General features: G+C 38.9%; 1 protein-coding gene and 1 non-coding gene across 5 annotated transcripts; both read right to left on the reverse strand.

The window, feature by feature from the left end:
* Window positions 1–828: 828 nt before the first annotated feature.
* Window positions 829–27,177, reverse strand: UTP6 (UTP6 small subunit processome component). 4 transcript variants are annotated; one of them, XR_002174777.3, is made up of 20 exons: window positions 26,984–27,177; window positions 25,332–25,416; window positions 21,000–21,041; window positions 20,670–20,762; window positions 19,922–19,969; window positions 19,418–19,481; window positions 17,621–17,739; window positions 14,907–14,984; window positions 13,915–13,996; window positions 13,386–13,467; window positions 11,969–12,153; window positions 11,343–11,422; window positions 10,896–10,973; window positions 8,719–8,898; window positions 7,818–7,898; window positions 7,503–7,612; window positions 6,661–6,727; window positions 6,411–6,520; window positions 3,996–4,068; window positions 2,881–2,930 (listed from the first exon to the last, which is right to left on the reverse strand). XR_002174777.3 is itself a non-coding variant. In XM_004315839.4 (19 exons), exons 1-19 carry the CDS (start codon window positions 27,073–27,075, stop codon window positions 2,773–2,775), a joined length of 1,797 nt encoding a protein of 598 aa, XP_004315887.3. In that variant the 5' UTR covers window positions 27,076–27,176; the 3' UTR covers window positions 829–2,772. The 4 variants fall into 4 exon arrangements, 3 of the variants coding, with proteins under 3 accessions (XP_004315887.3, XP_033702901.2, XP_019782634.2); XM_004315839.4 differs by lacking the exon at window positions 6,411–6,520 and having other exon boundaries at window positions 829–2,930; window positions 26,984–27,176; XM_033847010.2 differs by lacking the exons at window positions 6,411–6,520; window positions 26,984–27,177 and adding an exon at window positions 22,644–22,746 and having other exon boundaries at window positions 829–2,930; window positions 25,332–25,411.
* LOC117309862 (small nucleolar RNA SNORA54) lies at window positions 14,706–14,828 on the reverse strand. The gene has a single exon (XR_004524152.1). It is a non-coding gene; the product is annotated as a small nucleolar RNA SNORA54 (small nucleolar RNA).

Here is a 27,177-nt window from a genome sequence, read left to right on the forward strand (position 1 = left end):
GAGCGGAGCTTCACCTGTGTTTACAGCCGCTCCCCATCGCTCGCATTACCACCCGAGCTCCACCTCCTGTCAGAGCAGCAGCGGCATTAGATCCTCATAGGAACCTACTGTGAACTGCGCATGCGAGGGATCTAGGTTGTGCCCTCCTTACGAGAATCCAATGCCTGAAGATCTGAGGTGGAGCGGCGGTGGTGATGCTAGCGCTGGGCAGCGGCTGCAAATACGATTATCATTAGCAGAGAGGTTTGACTGCACAGAGACCGTAATAAATCAGTTGCTTGCAGGCTCATATCAAAACCCCATCAGTGAGTGGCAAATGACAAGCTGCATCTCACGGAGTAGACTGCACATAAGCCACACACTTCGCGTGTCACTGTCTCCCATCACCCCCTGATGGGACCATCTAGTTGTAGGAAAACAAGCTCAGGGATCCCACTGATTCGGCATTATGGTGAGTTGCATAGTTATTTCATTATATATTACAATGTAATAATAATAAAGTGCACCATAAATGTAATGCACTTGAATCATCCCCAAACCACCCTCCCGCCCCCGTCCATGGAAGAACTGTCTTCCACAAAACCGGTCCCTGGTGCCAAAGAGGCTGGGGACTGCTGCTTTAAGGAATCACCCACCACCCTCTTTACTCTCATCTCTTATGTGCAACATGTATCTCTTTCCTAAAATAAAAAAGCCCTTTAAGGATTTAAATGTTGAACTTCCTGGGACTTAATGGAGAGGAGAAAGAGGAGATTTTTCTTATTTTAAAACAAATGACACACACACACCATTTTGGGTACAAAAGCTCCTAATAAAGATGCCCTAAAATAGACTCTAATATTCACAGGAATTTAATATATAATAAAGGTAGTATTACAAATCAGCAGAGACAAAAATGGCTACAAACGGTGTTGTGGAAAATTTAATTAACTGCATAGGGGAAAAAATACTGAGTTGTCCTCAGCAAGAGGTAGGGTTTTCAACAATAGAAATCATACATACAAAACCTCTGGACCTCAAAAAACACCACCAAAAAAAAAGCTGGGGGCAAATTATTTGCAAAAAAGAAGAGATGAACTAAAGATTACTATTCTTAGTACATAAAAAACTCTTATAAATTAGTAAAAAAAAAAAAGGTCAAAAAATAGTCAAACATGAAAAGACATGAGAGCCAGGAAGAATGCATTAACTGCACTGATATCAAAGAAATGCACATTAAAACAAGGATATATCAGTTTTCACCTATTAAAATGGTAAAAATAACAAATATAATACCCACAGTGCTTGAAAGTATTTTCATACATTGCAAATTGGCAACACTTATCAATATTCTTTAAAACAGTTATATCCCTTAATACAGTAATTCTCCTGTCAGATGTCAGTCTCCTAAAGAAATAACCAGGGATGTTAACAAAGATTTACAAGAATCTTCACCAACAGTACTTACAAGAAAAAATTAGAAATGACAAGGTCCAACCATAGGGGATTAGTAAAATAAGTCACGCCTCATCTATACAATGGAATGTTCTGAATTCATTAAATCTTTTTAAGGCTATTTAATGACATGGAAAAAAACCCATAATATTAAGTGAAACATAATAGTAAGTAAAACTGAACTGAATGCTTCTCCCAGTGACAGCATCATAATGTTAACTTACAGAACGTACAATTCAAACAACTGCCTCCCCTGCTCCCACAACACCCTTCTCTACTCCAAGCCATCCTCCATCCTCGCCTCTGAAGCCCTTCTCTTTCTAAGTTACTCCCTACCCCTGCCCTTCTTTTGTTGCTGGGCCTCCCCAATGTAAACATTTCTCTGCAGATCGGTCCCAGAGATAGAACACACTTTTATAATCACTTAAATCTTCTTAAAGGACAACTTTTCCCCCAATACCCAGCATCCTTCTCTGCTGCTTCAACCAACTCAGGACATCCCGCTCTGTTCCTCCAACCCTTACCTCCATCCCAAAAAGCTTCTCCTCTTTCCTGCCTATGACGGGCACTCAATGAATGAATGAATGTGTAAATGATCTAACAGTATAAATTCAATTCTAATAAAGGAAATCAAATTAGTGATTTTTAGTCCAGATGATAAAATTACAGAATGCTTTTATTTTCTTTTCCACATTATTCTATTCCGCCCATATTTTCGACAACAAGTGCATACCACATATATTTTTTTTTTTTTTTTTTTTTTGCGGTACACGGGCCTCCCACTGTCGTGGCCTCTCCCGTTGCAGAGCACAGGCTCCGGACGCGCAGGCTCAGCGGCCATGGCTCACGGGCCCAGCCGCTCCGCGGCATGTGGGCTCTTCCCGGACCGGGGCACGAACCCGTGTCCCCTGCATCGGCAGGCGGACTCTCAACCACTGCGCCACCAGGGAAGCCCCCACATATACTTTTATAATAAAGAGAAAATAAACAAACAGAACTGTACTTTCCTCTCTATCTTAACTGACCCCTGGGTCTAGATTAGAGATACTCAAGTTTGACCAGTGGTAATAAAAGAAGATCAGTGATGCGATTTCCATGTATTTTGGAAAACATTTAGGACCTATGGTAGGTCTGGCCTCAACAATTGGCCTCTGGCCACTAAACAGCAGTTCTCTTTTCTGGAATCAAAGATTAGCGCATTAACAAAATTAAAGCATGTCTCAAAATCAGACACCATCTCGTCTGCCATCTAAGCAAACTGCAGATGAATGCATAATACAAAACTATGCAGAGGGCTTACAACACTATTTCACAAAGTTGGCTGTGCTCTTCCTCTTTTCACAGCTGGCCGGCCTGGTGCACAGCATGTTTAGCTACAAACAGCTCTGCTGACTCTCCCTGCAACATTTTCATGGCTCGCCAGTAGATCTGTCCGCAGTGCTCAGGTCTACCAAGGGGGTGGTTCAATTCTTCTTTGATGTAATCCATCCAAAGATCTTTAAAGGGAATCCCAAAAGTTACTGTAAACATACGATTAGGTAACTGACAAGGCTTTATTACATAAACTTAATTATTTAATATCAATTCAATGCAAGATTTCTAAGAAACTTAATAATTTCTTGCTGTTATTTTCCTAGAACCCTATGGAAAACAATACCTCTCTCAGCTTCTTTACACTATGGTATTTCAAAGCCTTTTTTTTTTTTTTTTTTTAAAGTAGAAATCTTCACTTGGATCGTGACAGTCTAGTGCTCTCACCTTCTGACACAGCCCACATTCTACTATAGAATGTGTATCTCTCAAGAAAACTGCTTTCACTTTAAAAAGAAAGAATCATGGCAGTCTATATATTTCATAAACTCAAAAATACTAAATATTGTAGAGGGAGGATTTTGCTGAGTCTCTTTCAAGGTGAAACAGACCTCAATGAGTTCATTAGGACCTTGTCAGTCTGCTTAATAAAACTTGCTTGGGTTAGTAAAAATGCCATATTCATTCATTTCACCAGAAGGTCTGCTGAAACCTTGAAAAAGCTGATGTATTGTTTTAAATCTGAGTTTAACAACTCTACATGTCGGTTTTTGAGTTCACAAGTAAACAGACTTTACATGACTTAACCTATACCAAGAAGTATGTTTTACAAGTCCTATAAATTAGATGCAGACAGTGTGGCAACAGCCCATGACAATCTTTGTCAATTAGTATCCCACTACCCTTCTGCTGTAATTCCCACCCCATTTTGTTCTGACCTACATTATTAACCTTTTCCTTACAAATATCACATTTTTCAAGGAAACCAAACCAAACGAACCTCCTTCTAGTCCAGAGTTCTTAACAGAAGATCCATGGATACCTGGGCTTGTGAACTTGAAATTATAAGCAAAATTATGTCTGCCAGCATTTATGCACTGAATGAGGGAGGAGGCAGGGGAAGGATGACAAGTTTTATCCTCAAAGAGGCCCATGACCCCAAAGCAGTTAAGAACCACTATTCTAACCATCATAGGTTACAGACCACACATGCAAACAGACCCATGTGTCTATAACTGAAGTTTACTTACCAGAATCCACAGATCCAAATTCTCTCAAAGCTCTCTCATAATATTCTCTTAAGTTCGCCATCTTGCAGGATTCCTAACAAAAATAATCAGACAATCTTGCCTCAAAAGCCTAATTTATAACGTCACAAATTCATTTCACACGTATTGTTAAGCAGCTATCAACTATTAGGCATTTGAAGGGGAGGAGACATAGGTTTAAATGAACACAGCCTGACTCTGAACTTATCCAGAGAAAAGTCAAAGACACTACATGGCAGAGTGAAGTAAACGCCAAACAGTGATAAAAGCACTTTGTTTTGGTGGCAAGGAAAAAGCCTAATTACTTCTCACCTGGGGGAACATGGGCACCTCCACGGGAAAATATACGTGAAAGCCCTGAGGGAGGAGCAGGATTTAAATAAATAAATGGGGAAGGTTCTATTCCCTATGGTAAGGGATTTCTTCCTTTGAATATCTGGGCTCTGGCACATGTTAGCCATACCCACCTAAAACTTTTTATATCAAGGCAAAATATATATAAATACTACTTATATGAACTTCAGGAAGTTTTCTGAACCCATCAGACAGACCTTAAAGTTTCCTCACCCATAAAATGAGGACAATAATATCTTAGGACAACTACAAGGATTCAATTAAAATGCTGATGAATTATGCACCAAGCAGAGTAGACAGTGCTAACTTTACAATCAATACCTGTTAATTCTTCACCTCTACTTCCATTTAAACATATTCTCTTTGTTTCATTTTCAAAGCAGATTAATTAACATCTTCAGTTTAAAAATCTTTTTGTGTAGTCAAATAACTATTTCCTCATTCCAATTTCTCTTCGCTGAGACTGTACTAGTTTATAAAAAGCCAGTTTAACCTCACATCTTACACATGCATGAAAAACAGAATCACACTTTGTGAAGGGCTCATAGTGTGCATGGAACTGTGCAAAGTCCTTTCCATCCAGTCTCCCATTTGGCCTTGTAACCCTCACACCCCTGGAACAGGTATTCCGACCTCCTTTACAGATAAGGATGTCGAAGCTTAGAATTAAGTGACCTGCCCAAGGCACATAACCATTGTGTTATTAATCCAAAGCCTGGCTATGAATTATTATGCTAGACTAAGTCCTATACTGTAAGACAAGAACAGATCACTGACCCACACAATGGTCAAACCTACGAAAATAAGAGTTCAACCTCATTGTTAATTTTTCAAAATTCAAATAAAAATAATAAACACCAATCTCTGGACTTCCCTGGTGGTCCAGTGGTTAAAACTCCACACTCCCCCTGCAGGGGGCATGGGTTCAATGGGCAAGGAAGTTCTGCATGCCGTGCAGTGTGGCAAATAAAAAAAGTAAAAAAGTAAACACCAATCAAAATACCAAAATAAAAGAGAGAAGGCGAAACTGAACACTTGGAGGAGGTATGGAGGAAACAGGTATACTGATATATATACATGGTGATTATCACTATAAATAAGTACAACTTTTATAGAACTATCTGGCAATATGTAAAGAACGATTTAAAAAGCCAGTATAGGGACTTCCCTGGTGGTCTAGTGTTTAAGAATCTGCCTGCCAGTGCAGGGGACACAGGTTGGAGCCCTGATCCCGGAAGATCGCACATGCCGCGGAGCAACTAAGCCCGTGCGCCACAACTACTGAGCCCGCGCTCTAGAGCCCATGAGCCACAACTACTGAGCTCACGTGCCACAATTACAGAAGCCCATGAGCCTAGAGGCCGTGCTCCGCAACAAGAGAAGCCACCGCAATGAAAAGCCCGCACACCGCAACGAAGAATAGCCCCCGCTTGCTGCAACTAGAGAAAGCCCACGCACAGCAATGAAGACCCAACGAAGCCAAAATAAATAATAAATAAATAAATAAACATTTTTAAAAAAACAAAAAAGCCAGTATCTCCAGTCCTCAAAAGAGAAGAAAAAAAAAAAAACTATATAAGCAAAATGCTTGCAGCGCTGTTTTCAATATCAAAAATCTAGAAACAACCTAAACGTAATGGAATGGTTAAGAAGACTACAGGTTTAAGAATAATACAACAACCATTAAAAATGATGCCAGGTAAAAACACAAGAATGTGTTTACAAAATGATGTTAAGGAAAAAAAGTGAGAACCTCCACATGTCACGTAAGTCAGAAATAAAAACATCATAAAACTGTGCATATGTATGTAAATAAGGATTAAAGAAAACAATAAAAATAAAAATGATCGGTTGTGTTATTGCGAGGGGATTACAGATATATTTGGACTTTCATGTATAATTTTTTTTAACTGACACTTTCCTGTATTTTTTCTCATTCACAAGTTCAGTTAAAGAACACCAGAAACAGTTACGAGTGCCTACTCTCTACCTCACAACCCAAAACAAGAGACAGACAGGGCACTGGAGGCAGAAAAGCAGCACCTCACACAGCCTGGCAGGGAGGACTTCCTGTAAGAGGTGACATCTGAGTTGTCTAGTTTCCAGACATGTACCTTTTCTTCTTTGCTTGATTACCATTCCTAAAGCCACATCTATGAAAAAGGGGTTGGAGGAAGGGACCAGAAATTATACCGTATTATAAGGAGAGCTTTTTAAATAACAAAGTGCTGCCATAGATTAGTTAGCACTAATCCATATTCCCAGACAAAAAATGCATAGACAGGACACTTACTTGCTCCTTTTCAAATTGGATCATCTTCCTGAAAAAATCAACTGAAAATGGACGGCTTTCCTGTAAACTAAAAAGGAACAGGGGGAACCGTTATCTTCCACAGTGAAGAAAGCCTCTACATCGCATAAATATAAACACCTGCGCCAGTGCCTCCGCCACACGTAGCTGGATAGTCCTGGCTGCAGTTCAGCATGGCGACTGGACCTGGCTACCAGTCACTCACCATTTTCAATCTCCAGTGCCTTTACTCTTCACCACCACCAAACACCTACCCAGTTCTCTTCCTGTTCTCTTCTTTCTCACTCTCAGGGTTTTAAGTTCCCTCTCCTTCATCTCAAGGTCTTTTTGAAGGAGACCAAGAACTCCATTTCTAAGAATATATTCTAAGAAAATAATTTCCAATACGGACAAATAATATTTGTGCACAAAGGTTCATCAAAGCAGTTACTGTGGCCAAATAAATCATGGCACGTCCACAGGGTGGTATATCATATAGCTGTTTTTAATAAATGTTATTTATGAAGAATTGTAACTGGTAGGAAAAAGGCCAGTCTAGTGTTCATCAATAAAAGTGGTACACCACGTGCGATTATAGCATAATCTCAGACATGTGAAAAACAAATTTTAAAATGATACATTAGGACGGTTTTTCTCTTGATGATAGGATTACAATGAATTATTAGTTACCTCTCTCTCTCTTTTTTTAAAAATTTCCACAATGGGTATGAACTTAACAGCTCTTGGATTTATTCCTCCATCTATTTGTGATTCATATCATCTGGGTACGAGGGGCTAAGAAGGGGGTTGAGAGACTCATAATAGCTATGCGTGTCTGTGAGTACCTTTTAAACACAGCTCTGGCCTTTTTGTAGCCACCACTTCGATAAGCCCAATCCAGGTACTTATCCTTCAGAGTGACTGAGTCGCCACCCGTGATAGCTAAGACAGCTTTCTAAAATTTAAAAGAAAAGAGAAACAAGCTACATGAGGAAATGTCTACATATCAAAACAAATTTTCCTAAAACCATCCCAGGCCATGCAATGAATAGTGCTTTAAAGGGAGCACCTGCTTTAGAAATAACCCTTTGAAAGCTAGCCAACTGGCAGGGCTATCTGCTCATTCCCCACACACAAGACTTACAACAGGGCGCCTGTACCTTAAAGATTGCTTCAGTGTCTTCTTGGCTTTTGGCACCTTCACTCCACTCTGCCCAAGAAATCCACAATGGCAGACAAATCTGCTCACAATTTAAAAAAAAAAAAAAAAAAGGTTAGAAAATGACATCTTAGCGCTATGCTCTGAAAACTCGTCACTATAAAGACAGGTTCCTCCTGAGATAATCAATATGTGCAATACAGAGTCATTCCCAGTCTGCCCCACTGTACAGAACTCTCAGTGCTTGGCAGGAATGGTACACCGGAACACAGCCAGCCTTCGGACCCAGTTGCCCAAAGCAATACTCTCCTGTTAATTCTACTTCCCCCTGTTGGGGAATACTGCCTAAAGTTATTAGCATCAATTACCAGTAAGTTAAGCACTTAACAATCCAAAACTAGTCACACCCAAGCTACCCAGGTCACGTCTGTGCTGTGTAGGACCACAACACAAGTGCTAACTAATCTAGGCTGAACTATCTAGCCTTTGTTCATGTCCCAGCAGCACATACAAATGAGCGGTAAAATAACTATGATTTTTTTTCCCCCTATTTTAACTCCTGGAATATCTTTTTCCTACTAGTATAAAAGATTCACTACAAAGCTTTAAGGTTTAGTCTTTTAAACTTTGAAGTTTAGAAATAATATTCTATTAGTATTTCTCACTTATAAGATATATAAACAGGAATAGAAAAGTTTACATAATTTAGTCGACTTTCAAATAATGAATTAGAAATAGGCTGGTAAATGGAAGTAATTCTTCCACCCATGATCCCTGAACCATCATCACAAATGCACTCTGGGGCCAGCTTTCCTTAGACAAGTCTACTCCAAATGAGCTTTGGCTGCAGTCTTAAAAGGTTTCCCAAACAGAATGAAATACAAAAGACACAACTCACAGACCTGGGGTTTCAGGTGCACAAAGGCTTCTTCAAAAAGCATGGCTACGTCAGGGCTCTTTGAGGCAATCAGGACCTGCAGCTTCACCTGCCACATCATCACGGAGCCTCTGAACAATTCCATCCCGGCTCCTGCCACCTCCAGAGCTTCTGTAAGGAAGTCATGGTGCAGCAACAACTCGCTCTGGATAAGACAAAGGGTCATTGGAAAAGTATCTACTGAGAGCTACATTATCTATGGAAATGGGGACAAATAAAGACCTCATGCGAGGCAATAGATTCAACAGCCTTTCTCCTAAACCTTTCACCATGGTGGCCAAACAGGCACAAAGTAAAAAATTTGGAATTTCTCCTCCATTCCCTGCTCCTATCCCCAAGGGCTATCAAAAAAACATAAGTGAAAAAAAAAAAAAAAACGTAAGTGACAAGCAGATGGCCTAAATAATTTAGGTTGAAAGTTATATTTTTAATAAAATAGTTCACTATAATAAAACCCACATCCACCACCAGTATTTGTGGGATGGTAAAGAAACAAGTTTATTCATTCAAACAGAGTTGGGCACACTATAAACTGGTACCCATTTTTCTGAAAAGAGTCATGAGACTGTTCATGCCACAAACTTGGGAATTTTACTTTAACAAATATGACCCAACAAATAAATGAACAGGAGGAAATATCTGTTTAAAAATGCTTCTGTCCACACTACTGTAACAGGGAAAGGAAAACCTAAAACCAATCCAATTCTACAAAATTGTAAAAAAGCAAGTAAATGGCAGTATATAATGCATTCATTCAGCAAGCATGTTAATTGCACGCTATAGTCTAGACTCAATAATGAGGAGGTCAGGTGCATTCCCTACTGCCCACAGCGCCTCCAATTTAGTAGCAGAGAGTCTGATACGTACCATCACAGAAAAAGAATCATATGCTACAGGAGTACAAAGCAGAAGCACCCAACAGAATCTTTGGCAGTGATGAGAAAGGACTCCCAGAAAGGAAGCCCCATCTATGCTGAGACTTAAGAACAGGCATTAGGTGAAAGCAGAGATCCCCAGGAAAAAGAGAAGACTCTCCCACCAGCATGTGCAAGAAGCTGAAGATGATAGAAAGCTTGGATCCAAAAGGAAATCCAAGTTCAGAATGCCAAAAGAAACTAATAATGGAAAGAGAATAGGACTGCCTAAGCCACGCCCAGCTGAATTCACAGGGTGGGACAGACTGTCCTGCCAGCAGCATTCAGTAGCTCCAACAGAGCAGCTGAACTCATCAGCCTGGGATTTTTCACAGATAGATTCCATAATGGAAGAAGGGTACCCAGTCGTGGTACAATACAATACGCTACTAATATATATCAATAGTTTATGTCGATCTATGTATAAAGTATAGAAAAAATGTTAACGTAAAAACAGTACAACACAGTACAAATCAGCAAGACATTAATTGCAATTACATAAAAATTGTGTAAATTATATAAATCAAAAGAGGTTAAGAGTTATACAAATAAAAGGCATTCAATAAATATAAAGATTTTTGTCCTTTTTTTTCCACTAAGAAAGTATTTAAATACATTAACACATTCACCATCTCATGGAATGCTATCAACAACTTTGTGAGGTGGCAAAAACAAGGATCACTATCATTATTCTAAAATCAAGTAAACCAACTCAGAAGGGTTAAGTGGTTTGCCCATTACCTACCTACTAAGTCACAAAACCCAGTCTAGACCTGTGTATTCCCACACTACATTATTCTGGTCTCTATATAATAATCCTTACCCACTTCAGAGTATAAGGATGGGTTAATATGCCTCTTACTAGAATGTCAGCTTCTAAAACACTGAACACATCTAATTTGTCTTTATTGTACCAGCGGTTAATCTGAGCCAAGCGTAGGGTTCAGGAAAACATGAATGGATGGACAAACAAAATACACCCAGTTGTGACTCTGTTCTGCGTGTTTTCCACTATATATTACAATATTCCTCCCTCTACTGGTACAGATTTCATTTCTGGCACACACTAAATACTGACAGCCAAATAATAAACACTCTCTACATCTACCATGCCAATCTTCCAAATGTGCTTAGTCATAAAACTATATATATTAAAACACATGACACCAGCCTGAACCAAACAGAATTAAGTACATGTAATTGACATTGAATGTGTCCAGGTCCTTACCCACTGCTTGTACTGGAATTCTGATAGAAGTTTGAGATCATGTGCCTTCCTGAATGCAACCATGGTTCTTTCCAGCCTCTGAAATCAGAAAAAAATCTCTCAGTTCATCACAAAGCTCCCAGCAGGGGTCTTTGGCCTCTGACAGGAACGAAAGTAGTTTTACACCTTTCTGAGAATTGAAAGAAGGGACGGAGGTGGTTTCACTTATGATTAAATGATCTGGACAGTGGCACCAAGCACAGCCCAGGAAGAGAGGACCTCCTTACCTGGTGGCCAGAACTAGGGCAAAGCAGACTCAGACCTTCAGAATGACAGGTCATTCACAGGACAAAGAGTGGTTATGCAACAAGTTCTTGGAAGCTGTCTCAGACCCCAAAAACCTGTGCCTATGTTCTTTCAGAAGACACTTTCTAGTCAGCCACTGTAACCACATAACAAAGTCAATACCTTCCCTCTGAGGTGCCGACTGCTTGTCTTCTTAGCAAACCTTTCCATGCAAAAGTTGATGTAACACTTGCACATGGCCTCTGGAAAAATCAGAGGGATTATGTTGATCAGACCAGCAATTCTTTTAGTTTAACAGTCATCGTACATCTTTTCTTTGAAGGGAAAACTCCTCTGAGGAAGAGTTTAAACTGGTTTAGTCTGGTGAAAAATATAAGTTATTCTGATTACAGCTTATCAAACATCTCAAATACTGAGGGCAAACAACTGAGTAGTGACATAAATACAAAAATTAAAAGTCTTATCCATGTCATGCACCCTTTACCTTTATTTTCCAATATTACAAAGTTATCAAGTAAATCTATAATAGAAGATAATTAAGTAATGATAATAAAACAACCTTCTGAATGATCACATCCTAAGTATCATTTATTTCCCCAAATAAATGAACAAATGCCACAGCTATCGAGGAAGGTCATAAAAGAGAAAGAACAAGTTGGAAAAGCCAGGCACACTGTAAACTACCACAGAGAGGTTCCAGAAATGGATTCTGGTCATGGGAATGGAGCTTCAGATTCATATTCAGGAACACCGTTACTCCTCAGCACACAGGGCCTGGTGCAGCTCACCTGTAGGCAGAGTCTTCACCGCCTCTTCATACACAGCACAGCACCTCTCCTCCCGGCGGCCCACCTCTGCCACTTTGGTTTGTTTCGTTGTGGGCGGCTCTTCTCCTGGCTGTGACTCGATCTCTAATTCTCGGCGGGCCACATAATCCCAAGTGAGGGGGTCGTCTGTATGCAGAGCCTGAAGGCTGAAAAATACTGACATCAACCTAGGACATAAGATTAACTCAGAACATCACACAGAGAGACAGTCCCAATGCTCTGAAAATGTACCCAGGACACCCCTTTAAGAATTCCAGCACCAAAAGGGTCATTTCCCAACAGGCTCCCCAGATGTCTTCACCCTCACTATGTAAATGTTGTCAATGGATCAGAGCTGTCACACACTTGTTAGTTTCAGATTGTTTCAGACATCATTCACAAATGTTAACTTGTAGGTTAGCTCTCAAAGTCAAACCAGCAGGTATGTGTGACAAGATACCTGGTTCTCGAGCCCAAGAAAACCTTATCATATCTAGACTCTTGATTTTCTCTAATAGAAGGAGCCTAGTCATGTACCAAAACCCTAAAGGTATCCACAGAGCAAACTGATCCAAGTTCTCTCTTATCTCCTACGAAAGTAAGAGTCCTATTAAGGGTGAAGTACCCACAAGGTAGGCTGCAAATAATTCTTCAACCATATAACCAGACATTAAAAGAATAATGTCTGGGGTTTCCCTGGTGGTGCAGTGGTTAAGAATCCGCCTGCCAATGTAGGGGACACGTGTTCAAGCCCTGGTCCGGGAAGATCCCACATGCTGCGGAGCAACTAAGCCCACGCACCACAACTACTGAGCCTGTGCTCTAGAGCCCACAAGCCACAATTACTGAGCCCACGTGCCACAATTACTGAAGCCCGCACGCCTAGAGCCCGTGCTCTGCAACGAGAAGCCACTGCAATGAGAAGCCCGTGCACCGCAACGAAGAGTAGCCCCTGCTCGCCACAACTAGAGAAAGCCCGCACGCAGCAACGAAGACTCAATGCAGTCAAAAATAAATAAATTAAATAAATAAATTTAAAAAAAGAATAATGTCTGATTACCTGCAGCACTCAACTATAAACATTCATGAGTACAACTCTCATCTTAAGGACAAAAGACATGCCAGGAAAGCAGGAATATAGATTTTTATATAAGCTATAGGACATATTTCTTATTGAACAAAGGCAAACTATTTCCCAAGGGAAGCCAGTAAGTGAGTCAAACAACTTCTCCAAAAATACACTTTTTATGTATACATAAAATACTATACAATAGTCCTAAAACAGCTTTCTTCCAAGGATTTTGTATGGTATCTTCTTTCCCCCTTTCTAAATATCCAACTTCAAACCCTTACCACAAGATCAAAACAGACATATTCACTTTTCCACTATTTTACTTACTCATCATAAATTTCTCTTTGCAGATCTTTGGCAAAGTCGAATAGCTGTGCAATTGAAAGCAGTGACACATGAAATTCTGCACCTAAAATTTAAAAAGCGAGGGAGGGGCGTAAGACTCTAAAGGAGCACTTTCTTAAAGTACTGGAGTTAGTTTTGGTTTTTTTATAAAGTGGGAAGTAAGATAAAACAAAAAAATCACCCATGGTCCCACTATACAAGCAAAGTCATTATTAATATTTGAGTATTCATTAAGGACTTTATTCTAAGCATCTTTAGGACACAAAAGAATGTACTAAATCATTTATTCTTTTCAACTCCCCACATGATTTAAGTACTCAAAAACTTATTGAAATGTTCAGTTATAATCTAAGGGGAAATAAGCCTTTTCTGAAAGAATCGGGGCACTATTCCCTACAATCAGAGTTTTATACACATTCTAACAGAAATTTTCAAAATAGGCTAAAGGTTCCTCATTATAAATTGAATGTTTCACTTTCCCACCATAAATAAATTTTCAAAAGATACCTACTTTTAATTATGTTTACAGAATTTTTGTAGATGATCCTTGCCAACTCGCCCATAAGGATTTCTTCAGCATACTCGAGATTCCCCTAAAGAGTACGATATTAAACAACTGAACGGGTAATGCCAGTAAGTAGAAATAGCGCTAGAATGAAAATTAACAATCCTAGACTACCTGTGCCACATGACCTCTGGCAAATTACGTCTCTCTCTGGGCCAGTTCCCTCACTTGTAAAATGTACAGCTTGAATAAGATCACTGATCTTCCAGTGTATTCTCAGGCTCCCAGAGTTGTAGCAAGATTACATGGCTTAAGGCCTCACTCTCTACCTAGACCAGAATAGGTCAAGTTTTACATGCCACGTTCACCCTTCTGTGTAAGATTTTATTTGGATAAAAAAGTTCAAAGCTGTTAACCACAATAACAGGTGATAGTGAAGTTCCTTTTTCAGCTCTAATATTCTCAAACTTGTTTCTTTAAACTTACTCTGTCACGTAAAAAATTACATAAAAAGGAAAAGAAAGAAGGCTAGGAATCACACGTTTCACAACCTTTCTTGAGCTCCTTCGACCCATTAACATATCATTTAATGAGATCATAAAGAACAGTATGTAGCCATTCCATCAGTAATAATTTCAAGGACCACTCCAATTAGTCCAAATGTCTATTTTTAAAGCACAAAATTCCATTTTTATTACTAAGCCCATTTTAATTAAATCAATGCAAGACATTTAAAAGTTTCAAAATATTAAGTTGGAAAGAAAAGTACATTCTAAAGATTTTCTTTTTTATTCCCACTTTGTCTCCAAGACCTGAAACCAAGAGCCACCAGGCAGTCAGTCGCGTGGTGCTGGAACTGCTGTGGCACTGGAATGGAACCCGCCAGCCACGGGCAGACCGGCAAGTCACGAACAGTGCTCCTAAAGATTTTCCGTTACTCCTAAGCAGGTTCAAAACACTATATCTTGTTAACAGGTGACAATACATTAGGATCTTACCACATCCATCTTGGCTTTTTCAAACTCTTGCTTTTCTTTCCTCAGTTTCTCAGCATGCATCAGCTCCATCCTAAAATACTAACACAGAAGGGAAATAATGAACTGAAAACCTTTGGAGATAATTTTCTAATTAGAAATATATAACATGCCTCTTTTTACTCATAAATATCAGATCTGGGGAAGTGTGGAGGGAGTGTTATAATCTATCTTGTTATGAAACTAGCTGACATTGACAAGGCTTTTTTTTTTTTGGTTGCGCCACGTGTCTTGCAGGATCTTAGTTCCCCAACCAGGGATCGAACCCGGGTCCCCGCTGTAACCACCAGGGAATTCCCTCTCCCGAATGTTTCTATACAAACATATGGTTAACACATAATACAAAGTTGGATTTGTCCAGAATTTTTAATACTTTGAATTCTATGTTACAAGACATATTAAAATGACGAGTTTAAAAACAATGTTTGGGCTTCCCTGGTGGCACGGTGATTGAGAGTCCACCTGCCAATGCAGGCGACACGGGTTCGTGCCCCGGTCCAGGAAGATCCCACATGCCGCGGAGCAGCTGGGCCCGTGAGCCATGGCCGCTGAGCCTGCGCGTCCAGAGCCTGTGCTCCGCAATGGGAGAGGCCACAACAGTGAGAGGCCCGTGTAGCGCAAAAACAAAAACAAACAAACAAAAAACAATGTTTATATTCATTAACCCAAAAATTCTGCTTCCAGAAATCGATCATAAGGAAATAATCCTAAATACCTAGAAGTTTCATACACAAGGGTATAAGAGCAAATAACGCAGACAATCTAAGTGTCTAAAAGTAGGGAAAGTAAAATATATTATAAAAGAAGCAGACTGGTGATGCGGCCATAAAACAGTTACAATAGTTTAGTAATGGTGCACCACATTTCTAGTGATATTCTACTTTGTTTTTAAAGCTGGCTATAAAATTTTGCATATAACACAATTAACATTATGTAAAAAATGTGCACAGGAAAAAAGCCTATGAAGAAATGTTAATAGTATTTGTCCTCAATCAGTCACACTTTTTCCTTTTCTGTGCTTTTCTGGCTTTTTTCCCAAGATTTTCTACAAAGTACATATTACTTTTAGAGTGGAAAATTTTTTAAAAATCTTTATTTTTTTTAACAAATGCAACTATCAGGACAGATAATGTATATCTCAAAATGTGACTTGGAGATACCTGGAGGTTCCCAAAACCCTTTCAGGGGGTCTACAAGGTTAAAACTATATAAAATAAGGCCATTCTTCTCTTTAAACTTTGTTTCAGAAGAGTTTTTTTCATTTAAAAATAAGTAACCTATATTGACATGTAATGGGTTTATTATTTTTTAGTGCATATTTTTAGATTTCTTGGTTTTAATTTTCAATTCAATTAAATTTCAATTAAATATTTAATTTTCAAATAAAATTTAACAGATAACCCATATAACAAAAGATTCTTGGGGATCTCGGTAATTTAAGATTGTAAAGGGGTCCTAAGACCAAAAAGTTTGAATATCACTAATATAAATTAATATATACTAACATGGGACTATATTCGTGATGTATTAGGTAAAAATATAGAACACAAAAATGTGTAGTAGAATTCCACTTTTCAGAATAAAGCCTGTTTTAAATATCTGTAATATGCATAAAAGTATGGGAGGTAAAATTATGAGTACTTTTTCTGTTACTTTTTTCATAAAACTGCTTTCTCTGAACCATTTATAATAAATAAATTCTATTTACTTTTGATAAGAAGAAGCAAAAATTCTATTTCCATTTTAGAAAATACAAGTCTAGGCAATTGTGAAAGCCTCCAAAAAACATAAACAATAACACCATACAATAGCACTCTAATAGCAGGGATGACTGATTCTTATAATAGTTTCTCAATAAAAATAATAAAAGCCACAAAGAACTGTCTAACAGAATATGAAGAGAAAGGACGCAAGACTCTAATATAAAACATTAAATTACTACAAAACCAAAATACAGTTGAGACAGCTACAAAACCTATTAGCTTTAAGACCCATCACACATAGGGGTCTTAATGAGGGTCTCCCTCAACACATAGGGCTTAATTTTCCTTTGAAGGTTCAATAGTAGTTTCTCCCTTATTCTGACAAATACCTCAGAAAAGGGTGCAGTTTCAATAATATGTCATTTCTAGCATTTGTCGGGGTTTTTTAAAATTAAATCTGGCTATCATTCATTGTTCTAGTGCACCCCTCAAGGGGGAATAAGTCCACCAGGAGGGGAAGGAAATATCTATCTCAAGAAAACTAGATGAAGAGAATGAGAACAAAGTGGGGAAAACAGCAAGGGAAGCCAAAAGAAGCAGGAAGGGGATGGGAGGGGAGAGCAGGAGAAGGGGAGGGGAAAAAATGAATGAATGAATACATACATACATACATACAAAGATATAAAGATGGCTGAACCCTGACCCTCAAGTAAAGAAAGGTAGGGTCCAGTTCCCTATCCCTCCCCACGGTAATGGACAGGTAGGAGTTCCAATCTCTCACTGAAAACCTGGAAGATGAGCAAAGTCAACACCTACTACTGGCCAAGAAATACCCTTCTGACCCCCTTTCCCCAGCAGCTCCCCTACTTATTCCTAGTCTCCATAAATCGAAGCCTTTTTAACTTAATAAAGTATATACGTCTCCAGAGGACCAAACTAAGACATGACTCTCACCTTATGTTCACACACACTCACCTCTTGATAAAGTTTCGGGCACTCTGGATGAAAGCGCAGAGCCCGAAGAAATAGTTGTCTTGCACTTTCTGAAGACAAGCGATCTTCCATTTCCCATTTGGCCGCCATAATCCACAAGGCTGTAAGTGAAAAACATCAGACTTCATTTCAATAAAGTAATCAAGTCAGGTATGAAAAGACCAATGCACCAATTTTGATACCCAAAGATCTTTTCTTTAAAATCTTATCAAAAGAGGAAGAGGATGAAGATAGGGAATTTCTAATGGTTATCTGTAAAGTATTGTTGCTTTATCTAAAATTTAGAGTGTTCTAAACCAAATCTGTAAATGTTAACATCTGTGGGTACTTATGTGCCCGTTACTCTATTCCATCAGATCCAAGGTCAACATCATCATTAACTCACATACAAATTTTTAATGTCTTAAAATGCTGGAAAAAATTGTGCATCTTGGAGTCAGTGAAATATTTATTTTGCTCTTTTCTCTGTATTTAAAGTAGTTCATAGTTTTTTTCAAATGACTCAATTTTTAAAGTAAATTTTTTATCGTACCTACAGGGAATAAAGCCTTCAAACAAACAAACAAAAAACTTCTGTCCTTCTACATAAGAAATTAACCTTGAGGTAACATTCTAGATATCTCCCTAGAAACTTCATAAAGATCAGCAATTACCAGACACAGAGAATGGACCTGAGGACGCGGGGAGGGAGAAGGGTAAGCTGGGACAAAGTGAGAGAGTGGCATGGACACATATACACTACTAAATGTAAAATAAATAGCTAGTGGGAAGCAGCCGCATAGCACAGGGAGATCAGTTCGGTGCTTTGTGTCCACCTAGAGGGGTGGGATAGGGAGGGTGGGAGGGAGACGCAAGAGGGAGGGGATATGGGGATGTAGGTATATGTATAGCTGATTCACTTTGTTATACAGCAGAAACTAACACACCATTATAAAGCAATTATACTCCAATAAAGATATTAAAAAAAAAAGATCAGCTATTACCAGGCAAGATTGCTTTTGGTAAAAATGAGCCACGGTTTGTAACTGTGTCTGGACGAGGAGGGCTATGAATGGTAGACAGCCACTGCTCTGGGCTTTCTTGAGCATGTGACTCCTGAAACTGAGCACAGTTCACAGATATAATACCTGGAAGCTGCACCCATCCAGGGGTCCTCTACGCCAGTGGGGCTCCTCTGCCCACTCCCGTGCTCTCATGCCCTCCCACCAAAGACAAGCCTCTGAACGGCTGACAGTACTAACGCTGTCTTGTTGTATCCTTCGGAATCAACCGGTGCCAAATGTAGCCGATTTTGAGTCTCGTGCGCTGTAAACCTAATACTCCAGAACAGACACTGAAGCACCTTCACTATAAAATATCGTACTGCTTACACAGTGTTCACAAGAGAAGTCCTTCTCTTACAAAACTTGAGTACCTACTCTGTGCTAATCGCTCTTGTAAAATCTGTGTTAATATTTTCCCCTTTATGTTTCTGAAATCCTCAGACTTGACTGCCTCCAGACAGAATTCCCCTCAAAGGACTGAAGTGTTTCTTTCACCATCAGCTAAAAAGAAACTCAGTCCTTCTTGCTCACAGATACAATACCTGGCACAGTAACTAGTTCACAGTAGCAGGGATGAACTAAGAGGCAGCTATTCAGGAATAAAAACTGCTGAGGCCAAGTTCATATGCTCAAGTTCTCAAAATAATTCTCTTAGGTTTATCAAGCAAAATAAATTCCAAAATGGCTTGAGTCTACAAATAAGGTAGAAAAAGAACTGACAAGGATTTCACCATACCTGGCTTGTTCGAATGAATGGCCAACATGGCAGAGAATACCTTGCTAAGTTGAACTTTGGTAGCCTGTAAAAGAAGAAAAATTCTACTTCCTGCACAGCAAAGTCATTGCTATTAAACTCTAAGTGATCTGCACTGTACCCTCACCAACTCTGAGCTCCAATGAGGCGGCGACATCTGCTATTGCTAAGGACATATAAACAAATACAGATTCACTCAGGGTTCTCTTCTACCTAAACCACTTAACATAAACATTTTAAATATCTAAAAAATGTTTTCAACTTTACTGAACATATATGCATAAAGACCCTTTTCTTTTCAGCTGATATGGAAGCCATTTATATAGTCATTCAAATACGCAACAGGCTTCTTGGGTTCTTTTCCCATTTGTTAACCTTACACACCTTTGGAGAAAACATGGAGTTCAGTAGTCAAGGATGAGGTTTAAAATGCAGACTGACCAAAAGCAGGAAAGAAGGACCAAGACAGGGTTGCCCAATACTCACCCACTTCTTACAAAAGACTACATAAGACAGCCAAAGTTGAACATCATCCTGCAAGAAAAGCAATGGAGTAAGTTGCCTGAGTTTGAATTTTATATACAATACACCTTTGCATTAATTTTGTTTGCAACAGAGGCAGATTTCAGAAAATGTGCCACATCCCTCAGCCTATTAGGCTGCTCCTTACCCACCTTAGATCTCTTAACCATGACAACTTGTTCCATCCCCCCACTCCCACCTACTATGATCTAAGACAAAATTTGTCATCTATCCAATTTGTTCAATGCACTTCTGAAATGGTCTCAATCAGAGGCAGCAAACTAAAATTTGTCATTCCCAAGAATCCAAAGTACTTCCCATATAATACATCCCGGTCCCAGAACCAAACTTGAAGAAAACCAAGTTACTGAGGTGCTGCGCCTACTCTAACCTTATCTTCCACCTCCAAGTACCCCAGCTCAGGGTACTTTATTTAGAGACATATCCAAATCCCAGACAATTTTCTGGTCCTTAAATATGAATCAAATCCACTGTTTTCAGCATCATCCTCACAGACTAACTCTAAGGTAATGCGATCAATTTTCTTAATGGTTTCATAAGTGGTTTCAAGTCATGATATTATCATTAGAATTCTAAGTATTGAGATACCCAAGATAAGAATCCACAACCATACATCTGAATATCCATATTCATAATACGTATAATACACATCTGCACATCCCTTACAGCTAAGGGCACTCTGAACACATACTTTCCACTTGGCTGACGCACGTCGGAAGACACCTTGTACCCGGTGTACGATAGAATTTTCAATCTCATCCTTCTTAAATGAATACCCAATACGCTAAAAAGGGACATTAAAAAAAAAAAAGGCTCAGTTTAATCCCATTTATCCAAAGCAGCATTCCCAGTTGATCTTTAAACAGTACTGGTAGAGAAAGCAAATAATTACAAGTATCATTATGAGCACACCACCACACAATTATCAATGCCAACTACTTCCCAAACCCAAGTTCTAGCTTTGCAGTCACACTATTTAATTCTATATTTTTTTCCAACTTCCAGAAAATCATCTACTTACAACTCGTCTTCGCTGGATCAGTTCCAAAAGATTGATTTCGTACTATGAAAGAAAAACATACAAAAAAAGAGAAAACAAGAAAAAGTATAACCTTTTATATAGAGGAGATGCATTTAGTCAAAATCATAAAGTAAATAAAAATCAAGAACACAAAACAGAAAATAATTTGCTATCAAGAAACCTAATTTACAGTAAATGTCTAGCATTCACTAAAAATTCACCTTACATCTGCAAAACTCAAAAATACATACATTAGCATGCATCTAAACATCTTAGATACAAAGAAAGCATGTTACTAAAACTCTAAGACTTCTAAGATTTACAATATCAATCTAACTTCCTTGTCTACAACGGTGTGTTCAGACTTTTAGGAAACTAACCATTCAAAAATTTTAGCTGACGCACAAGCAAATAAAGCAGATAAACAGGGTTGTACTAGCTGAAACAGGGCACCCAATTGGCTCTCCCTACCCTTGCCTCCAAAGGACCACTGAGAACCTCTAAGACTCTCCAAAAACCACTACTATATAATTCCTCTCTAAGCTTGAAGACTACTAGAGACAGAAGGCACAGAACCTTACGAGATCGCATGCTTCATTTTAAAACTGTCTTATGAAATATTTGAAGCATACAGAACACCCATGCAGCTACCCCACAGCTACGTCAAAGCCTACATTTTACTGTATTTGATTCAAAACGTTTTTAGAAATAAAACATTTCAAATAAAGGCAAAGCCCCCCATGTCTGATTCCACTCTTCTCCCTCTCCAGAGGAAATGATGATCTTGACTCAGGTGTTTATCGTTCACAAGCATGACTTCAAACTTCATTATAATGTTGTCTTGAATGCTTTTAAACTTTATACAACTGGTATCATACTGAATGAACCCATCACTCCATATTTTTACTGAACATTTTGACTTTAGATATATCCCTGCTGTCATGTAGAATTCAAGTCCATTCATTTTAACTGCTGTATAGCATTTCATTATATGAACGTGCAATTTACCTATCCTTCCTCCTGTGATGCGTATTTGTTTCCAATTTTTCTATTACAAAAAGCTGCAATTAATATTCTTGTACACATCTTCTTGTGGATATATCCAGGAACTTTACCACTAACATGTAAGCTCCTCAAGAACATGATTTCTGTCTGCTTAATTTATTGTTGTACCCCATCAGTGTCATGTACATAACAGGTACTCAATATATACTGTATGACTGAACGAATGAAATTGCTGGGTCACACAGTACATGCATCTTCAACTTCATGGGATATTGCCAAATTGCTCTTGAAAGTGGTGGGACAAATTATATGCTGATACTGTCAGTCTTTAAAACGTTTATTAATATGATGGGTATAAAGTAGTACTGCACCCTGGTTTTAATCAATACTTACCTGATTACTAACGAGGCTAACATCTTTTCAAAAGTTTACCAATGACTGATGTTTCCCCTTTGTGAACTGCATGTACCTATTTCTCCAGTTGTTTTCATTTTCTTTCCACTTGTTTGTCATTTCTTCTTGATTTGTAGTTTTTTACATATTCTAGATTCTGACTATATATATTGCAAATATTTTCTCTCATTCTGTGCCTTATCTTTTTACATTATTTATGATGTCTTTTTGCACAGAAATTTTTACCTTTAACATAGTCAAATCAATCTTCTCTTTCATGGTTTGTGCTTTCACAGTCTTCTTCATTTTAAGAAACTTTTCCCTACCAGAATGTAAACTGGTACAGCCACTATGGAAAACAGTATAGAGTTTCCTTAAAAAACTAAAAACATAGAGTTGCCATATGATCCAGCAATCCCACTCCTGGGCATACATCCAGAGAAAACTATAATTCGAAAAGATACATGCACCCCAGTGTTCCTAGCAGCACTATTTACTATTTAGCAAGACATGGAAGCAACCTAAATGTCCATCAACAGATGAATGGATAAAGAAGATATGCTATATATACGTAATGGAATACTACTCAGCCATAAAAAAGAATAAAATAATGCCATTTGCAGCAACATGGATGGACCTAGAGATTATCACAGTAAGGGAAGTAAGTCAGAAAGAGAAAGACAAATACCATATGATATCACTTATATATGGCATCTAAAATATGACACAAATGAACTTACTAACGAATCAGAAACAGACCCACAGACATAGAAAACAAACTCAGGTTACCAAAAGGGAAACAGGATGGGGGAGGGATAAGTTAGGAGTTTGGGATTAGCAGATATAAACTACTATATATAAAATAGATAAACAACAAGATCCTACTGTATAGCACAGGGAACTACATTCAGTATCCTGAAATAACCCATAATAGAAAAGAATATGAAAAATATGTATACATATGGATAGCTGAATCACTTTGCTGTCCACCAGAAACTAACACAACATTGTAATTCAACTATACTTCAATTTAGAAAAAAAAAAACTTTCCCTACCTGAAGTCATTCATGTTTTTTGTAGAAGATTTAGTTTTCCCACCACATTTAGCTATTCAATTCCATAGGAATTTATTTTTGCATGAGGAAGGGATCTAATTTTATGTTTTCAATGTGGATAATCAGAATCTCAATATAAAATGCCACACATGTCTCATAGCAAGTATATATGGTTGTGTGCAGGCAGAGGGGGTATACATGTAAGAGAGGTGTGTATGTGAGTTTTCATATCAACTTATTTCAATTTGTGCTCTAAAACTAAACAAATCAACCTAATCCACACATAGCTCTTCAAATATATGAAGAGTGAAATTATTTGCCACTTCTTAAGTCTCCCTAAGGTTAAACATCTCCATTTCCTTCAATGATTCCTCCCAGAACAAGGTTTACATCCTGGCTGCCTTCTAACCAAAGTCTTCTTAAAATGTCAAAGTCCTTCTTAAAATGTCATCCTGAGCTGACAATGCTCCAGACATAGTCTCACAAATGCAAAATATTTTTTCAAACCAACGTCTTCTGAGTGCCTACTGTTTGCAACCTCCTCTGCTCAGCTAACTTACCCAACACTCTACTTCTGTTCATGTAATCACTTAGATTATATGTTTTGACATGACATACTTCTTCATCTATTTGGATATAGCAATCTACTGAGCTTTAGGACCTCCTTCAAATACAAGATTCTTAGCCAGGTCTCATATATTGTTCATTCAGTAGGTTTTTTTAAAAGCTAAACTTAGAACCTTTTATAATGTTTATTAGTGTTAAAGTATAAGATTTATTTGTTTTGGTTTTTAATTTTATTTATTTATTGGCTGCGTTGGGTCTTCGTTGCTGCACGCGGGCTTTCTCTAGTTGTGGAGAGCGGAGGCTACTCTTTGTTGCGGTGTGTGGGCTTCTAATTGCAGTGGCTTCTCTTCTTGCGGAGCACAGGCTCTAGGCGCGCGGGCTTTGGTAGTTGTGGCACACCGGCTCTAGAGAGCAGGCTCAGTAGTTGTGGAGCACGGGCTTAGTTGCTCCACGGCATGTGGGATCTCCCCGGAGCAGGGCTCGAACCCGTGTTCCCTGCATTGGCAAGCAGACTCTTAACCACTGTGCCACCAGGGAAGTCCCAAAGTAGAAGATTTATAACATCTTATTATTGGATTCTTTCTGAATCCTGATTTTATCATCCAACACATTATTCTCTCCCTGAAAACTGATCTAGCATGTGTGTGTGTGTATATTTTTTTTGGGGGGGGGGGTGCTGCGTTGGGTCTTCGTTGCTTGTGCATGGGCTTTCTCTAGTTGCGGCATGCAAGCTCTAGAGTGCAGGCTCAGTAGTTGTGGCGCACGGGCTTAGCTGCCCCACGGCATGTGGGATCTTCCCAGACCAGGGATCGAACCTGTGTCCCCTGCACTGGTAGGCGGATTCTTAACCACTGGACCACCAGGGAAGTCCCAAGCATGTATATTTTATCTTCAATCAAATTTTCCATTCATTTACAGGACTGAACAATCTTGCAGTATACCTCACCTCTCTCTAAATCAACAGACCTCAGGCACATAAGCATTAACTTCCTAACCATGTGCTATCATCAAACTCACTTTCCTTTATTTTTCCCCACAAGACATAATTGATCAAACCTCTTGCTGAAATCCTGATACACTGGGTCTTTGGCAGACTCTGATCTACTAACCCTACAGAAGAAAAAAATGTTCAGTTTGCCAAGGACCAAAGCCTTAGTGGAGCAACACTATTACCAAATTACCTCTATTCCTGTTCAAAAATTACCTGTCTAATCATCAGTTCCAGAATTTTGTAGAAAACTGACATCAAGCTCACTATTCTATAACTGATTTTAAATTTGTGAGGGGATTAAAAATAAAATTATTCACTTACTTGAACATAATTGATAAAGTCTTCCTTAAAAAGAGTTCTTCGCTGTATTCTGTATTCTAGATCTGAAGCCTTTTTAATGATAGCCCTAAGGAGAAAGCCATTTAAAATGTAACACTTGAAACAAGTTAAATAAATAACTTTGGAATTTTTAAAGTTTATTTTTAATATATTTGAAACATCTATTTGCCAAAATATATAATTCCCAAATAATTATCCTTCATAAGCAAGTATATATTCTTTTAATATAAATTTATTTATTTTTATTTTTGGCTGCATTGGGTCTTCGCTGCTGCCTGTGAGCTTTCTCTAGTTGTGGTGGGGTCTACTCTTCCCTGCTGTGCGGAGGCTTCTCATTGCGGTGGCTTCTCTTGTTGTGGAGCACGGGCTCTAGGCACACGGGCTTCAGTAGTTGTGGCTCACAGACTCTAGAGCGCAGGCTCAGTAGTTGTGGAGCACAGGCTTAGTTGCTCCGTGGCATGTGGGAACTTCCGGGACCAGGGCTCGAACCCATATCCCCTGCATTGGCAGGCAGATTCTTAACCACTGCACCACCAGGGAAGTGCCCATATTCTCTTACATAATTACCTCTGTGTTCTTTTTTATTATTATTATAAAGTATAGTTGATTTACAATATACTAGTTTCAGGACTTCTGTGGTCTTAAGGGCATGAAGATGTACCTTAAAACTTTCATGAAAATCACATCAATCGATTGCCAGGACCACTGACATTCCCACCAGCAAAGTAAATAATGTTAAGTAGTACTTTACATTATTTATATGTGGTATTAGTAGAGATTTCTTTTCCTCCAAATTCAAGTCACTTGGGTTTTAATAATAATCAAATTTCTTTCCTAAATTCCTCTTATTTCTGAATTTTCAACAGGTAGATTTAAAAAAAAAAAACCTAGATTGTCTCTACCTATACCACTACTGCAAAGGGCTTATGGGAGAAATCTCACTGTATTTAGCTAAGGAATGAACTAAATACAGAGTCCACTCTTATTAAAGAGTCCACAATATGTTGCGTTTCATAAACAAATGTTTACTTTAAGGTTCCCATAGCCACAGTACTACATTCGCAGTCATTGTAAAATGAAGAAATAGTCACAGTAAACTATTAAAAACTATTATACAAATTAATGAGTAACAACTATATACTAGTTGTTGGCTAAGCCCTGGGGTAAAATATAAAATCGAATTAAATGATCCCCATCTTCAAGTTTTGTTAGAATTATCTACTCCTCCTGGGCTCCCACGGCTCTCTGTTCACATCTCTAGGGCAGTACTCTACTACAATCAACTTACAGTACGCTGCACTGTGATCAAAATGTTTCACTTGTCTGTCTCCCCCACCATACTGTGTCAGGGCACCTAGCTCTTGACGGGCGGGTATCCTGGTTTTATCCCCTTTATAGCCTCAAAACCTCCTCCATGAAGAGCTGTCTGTATGTTTGAGGGGTAAATGGACGGATCACCTTGCAATGAATGAGAAATTAATTCTGGGCATCATCAGAATCTGGAAATGGGCTTCTACCACATTAGAAAATATAAACACAACCCAAGTGTCCCCTATCCCTGCCCCCCGCCACACACACGCCCCAGCCTCCCCTCTCTACCCGCCCCAGCCCTTCCTCTTCCTCCGCTCTCTCACTTAATCTCCGCACGACTGAACAGTCCAATGCGCTCCAGCTGTTGCAATTCGGGGAGTCGATCCTCTATGCGTTCCTGAATTATCTCCGCCATGAGGTCGAACTCTACAACCCGGCAGAGACCTTCTCACAGCCAACATGCACAGGAAGCGCCCCCTCTCTATTCCGGGGACCCGGCCTTGTCGCTCGCACGTGC

This window comes from Tursiops truncatus, chromosome 20 (assembly GCF_011762595.2).
Source record: "Tursiops truncatus isolate mTurTru1 chromosome 20, mTurTru1.mat.Y, whole genome shotgun sequence".
Classification (NCBI taxonomy): domain Eukaryota; kingdom Metazoa; phylum Chordata; class Mammalia; order Artiodactyla; family Delphinidae; genus Tursiops; species Tursiops truncatus.

Excerpts from the sequence above, each read along its gene's own strand:
- UTP6 (XM_004315839.4), bottom strand. The coding sequence starts at position 27,075 with ATGGCGGAGATAATTCAGGAACGCATAGAGGATCGACTCCCCGAATTG. Across the intron at positions 19,970-20,669 it reads GTGCGTCAGCCAAGTGGAAA|GATGATGTTCAACTTTGGCT; the intron begins GTATGTGTTCAG and ends CTTTTCTTGCAG. Across the intron at positions 11,423-11,968 it reads GGTGAAGACTCTGCCTACAG|AGGCCATGTGCAAGTGTTAC; the intron begins GTGAGCTGCACC and ends TGATTTTTCCAG.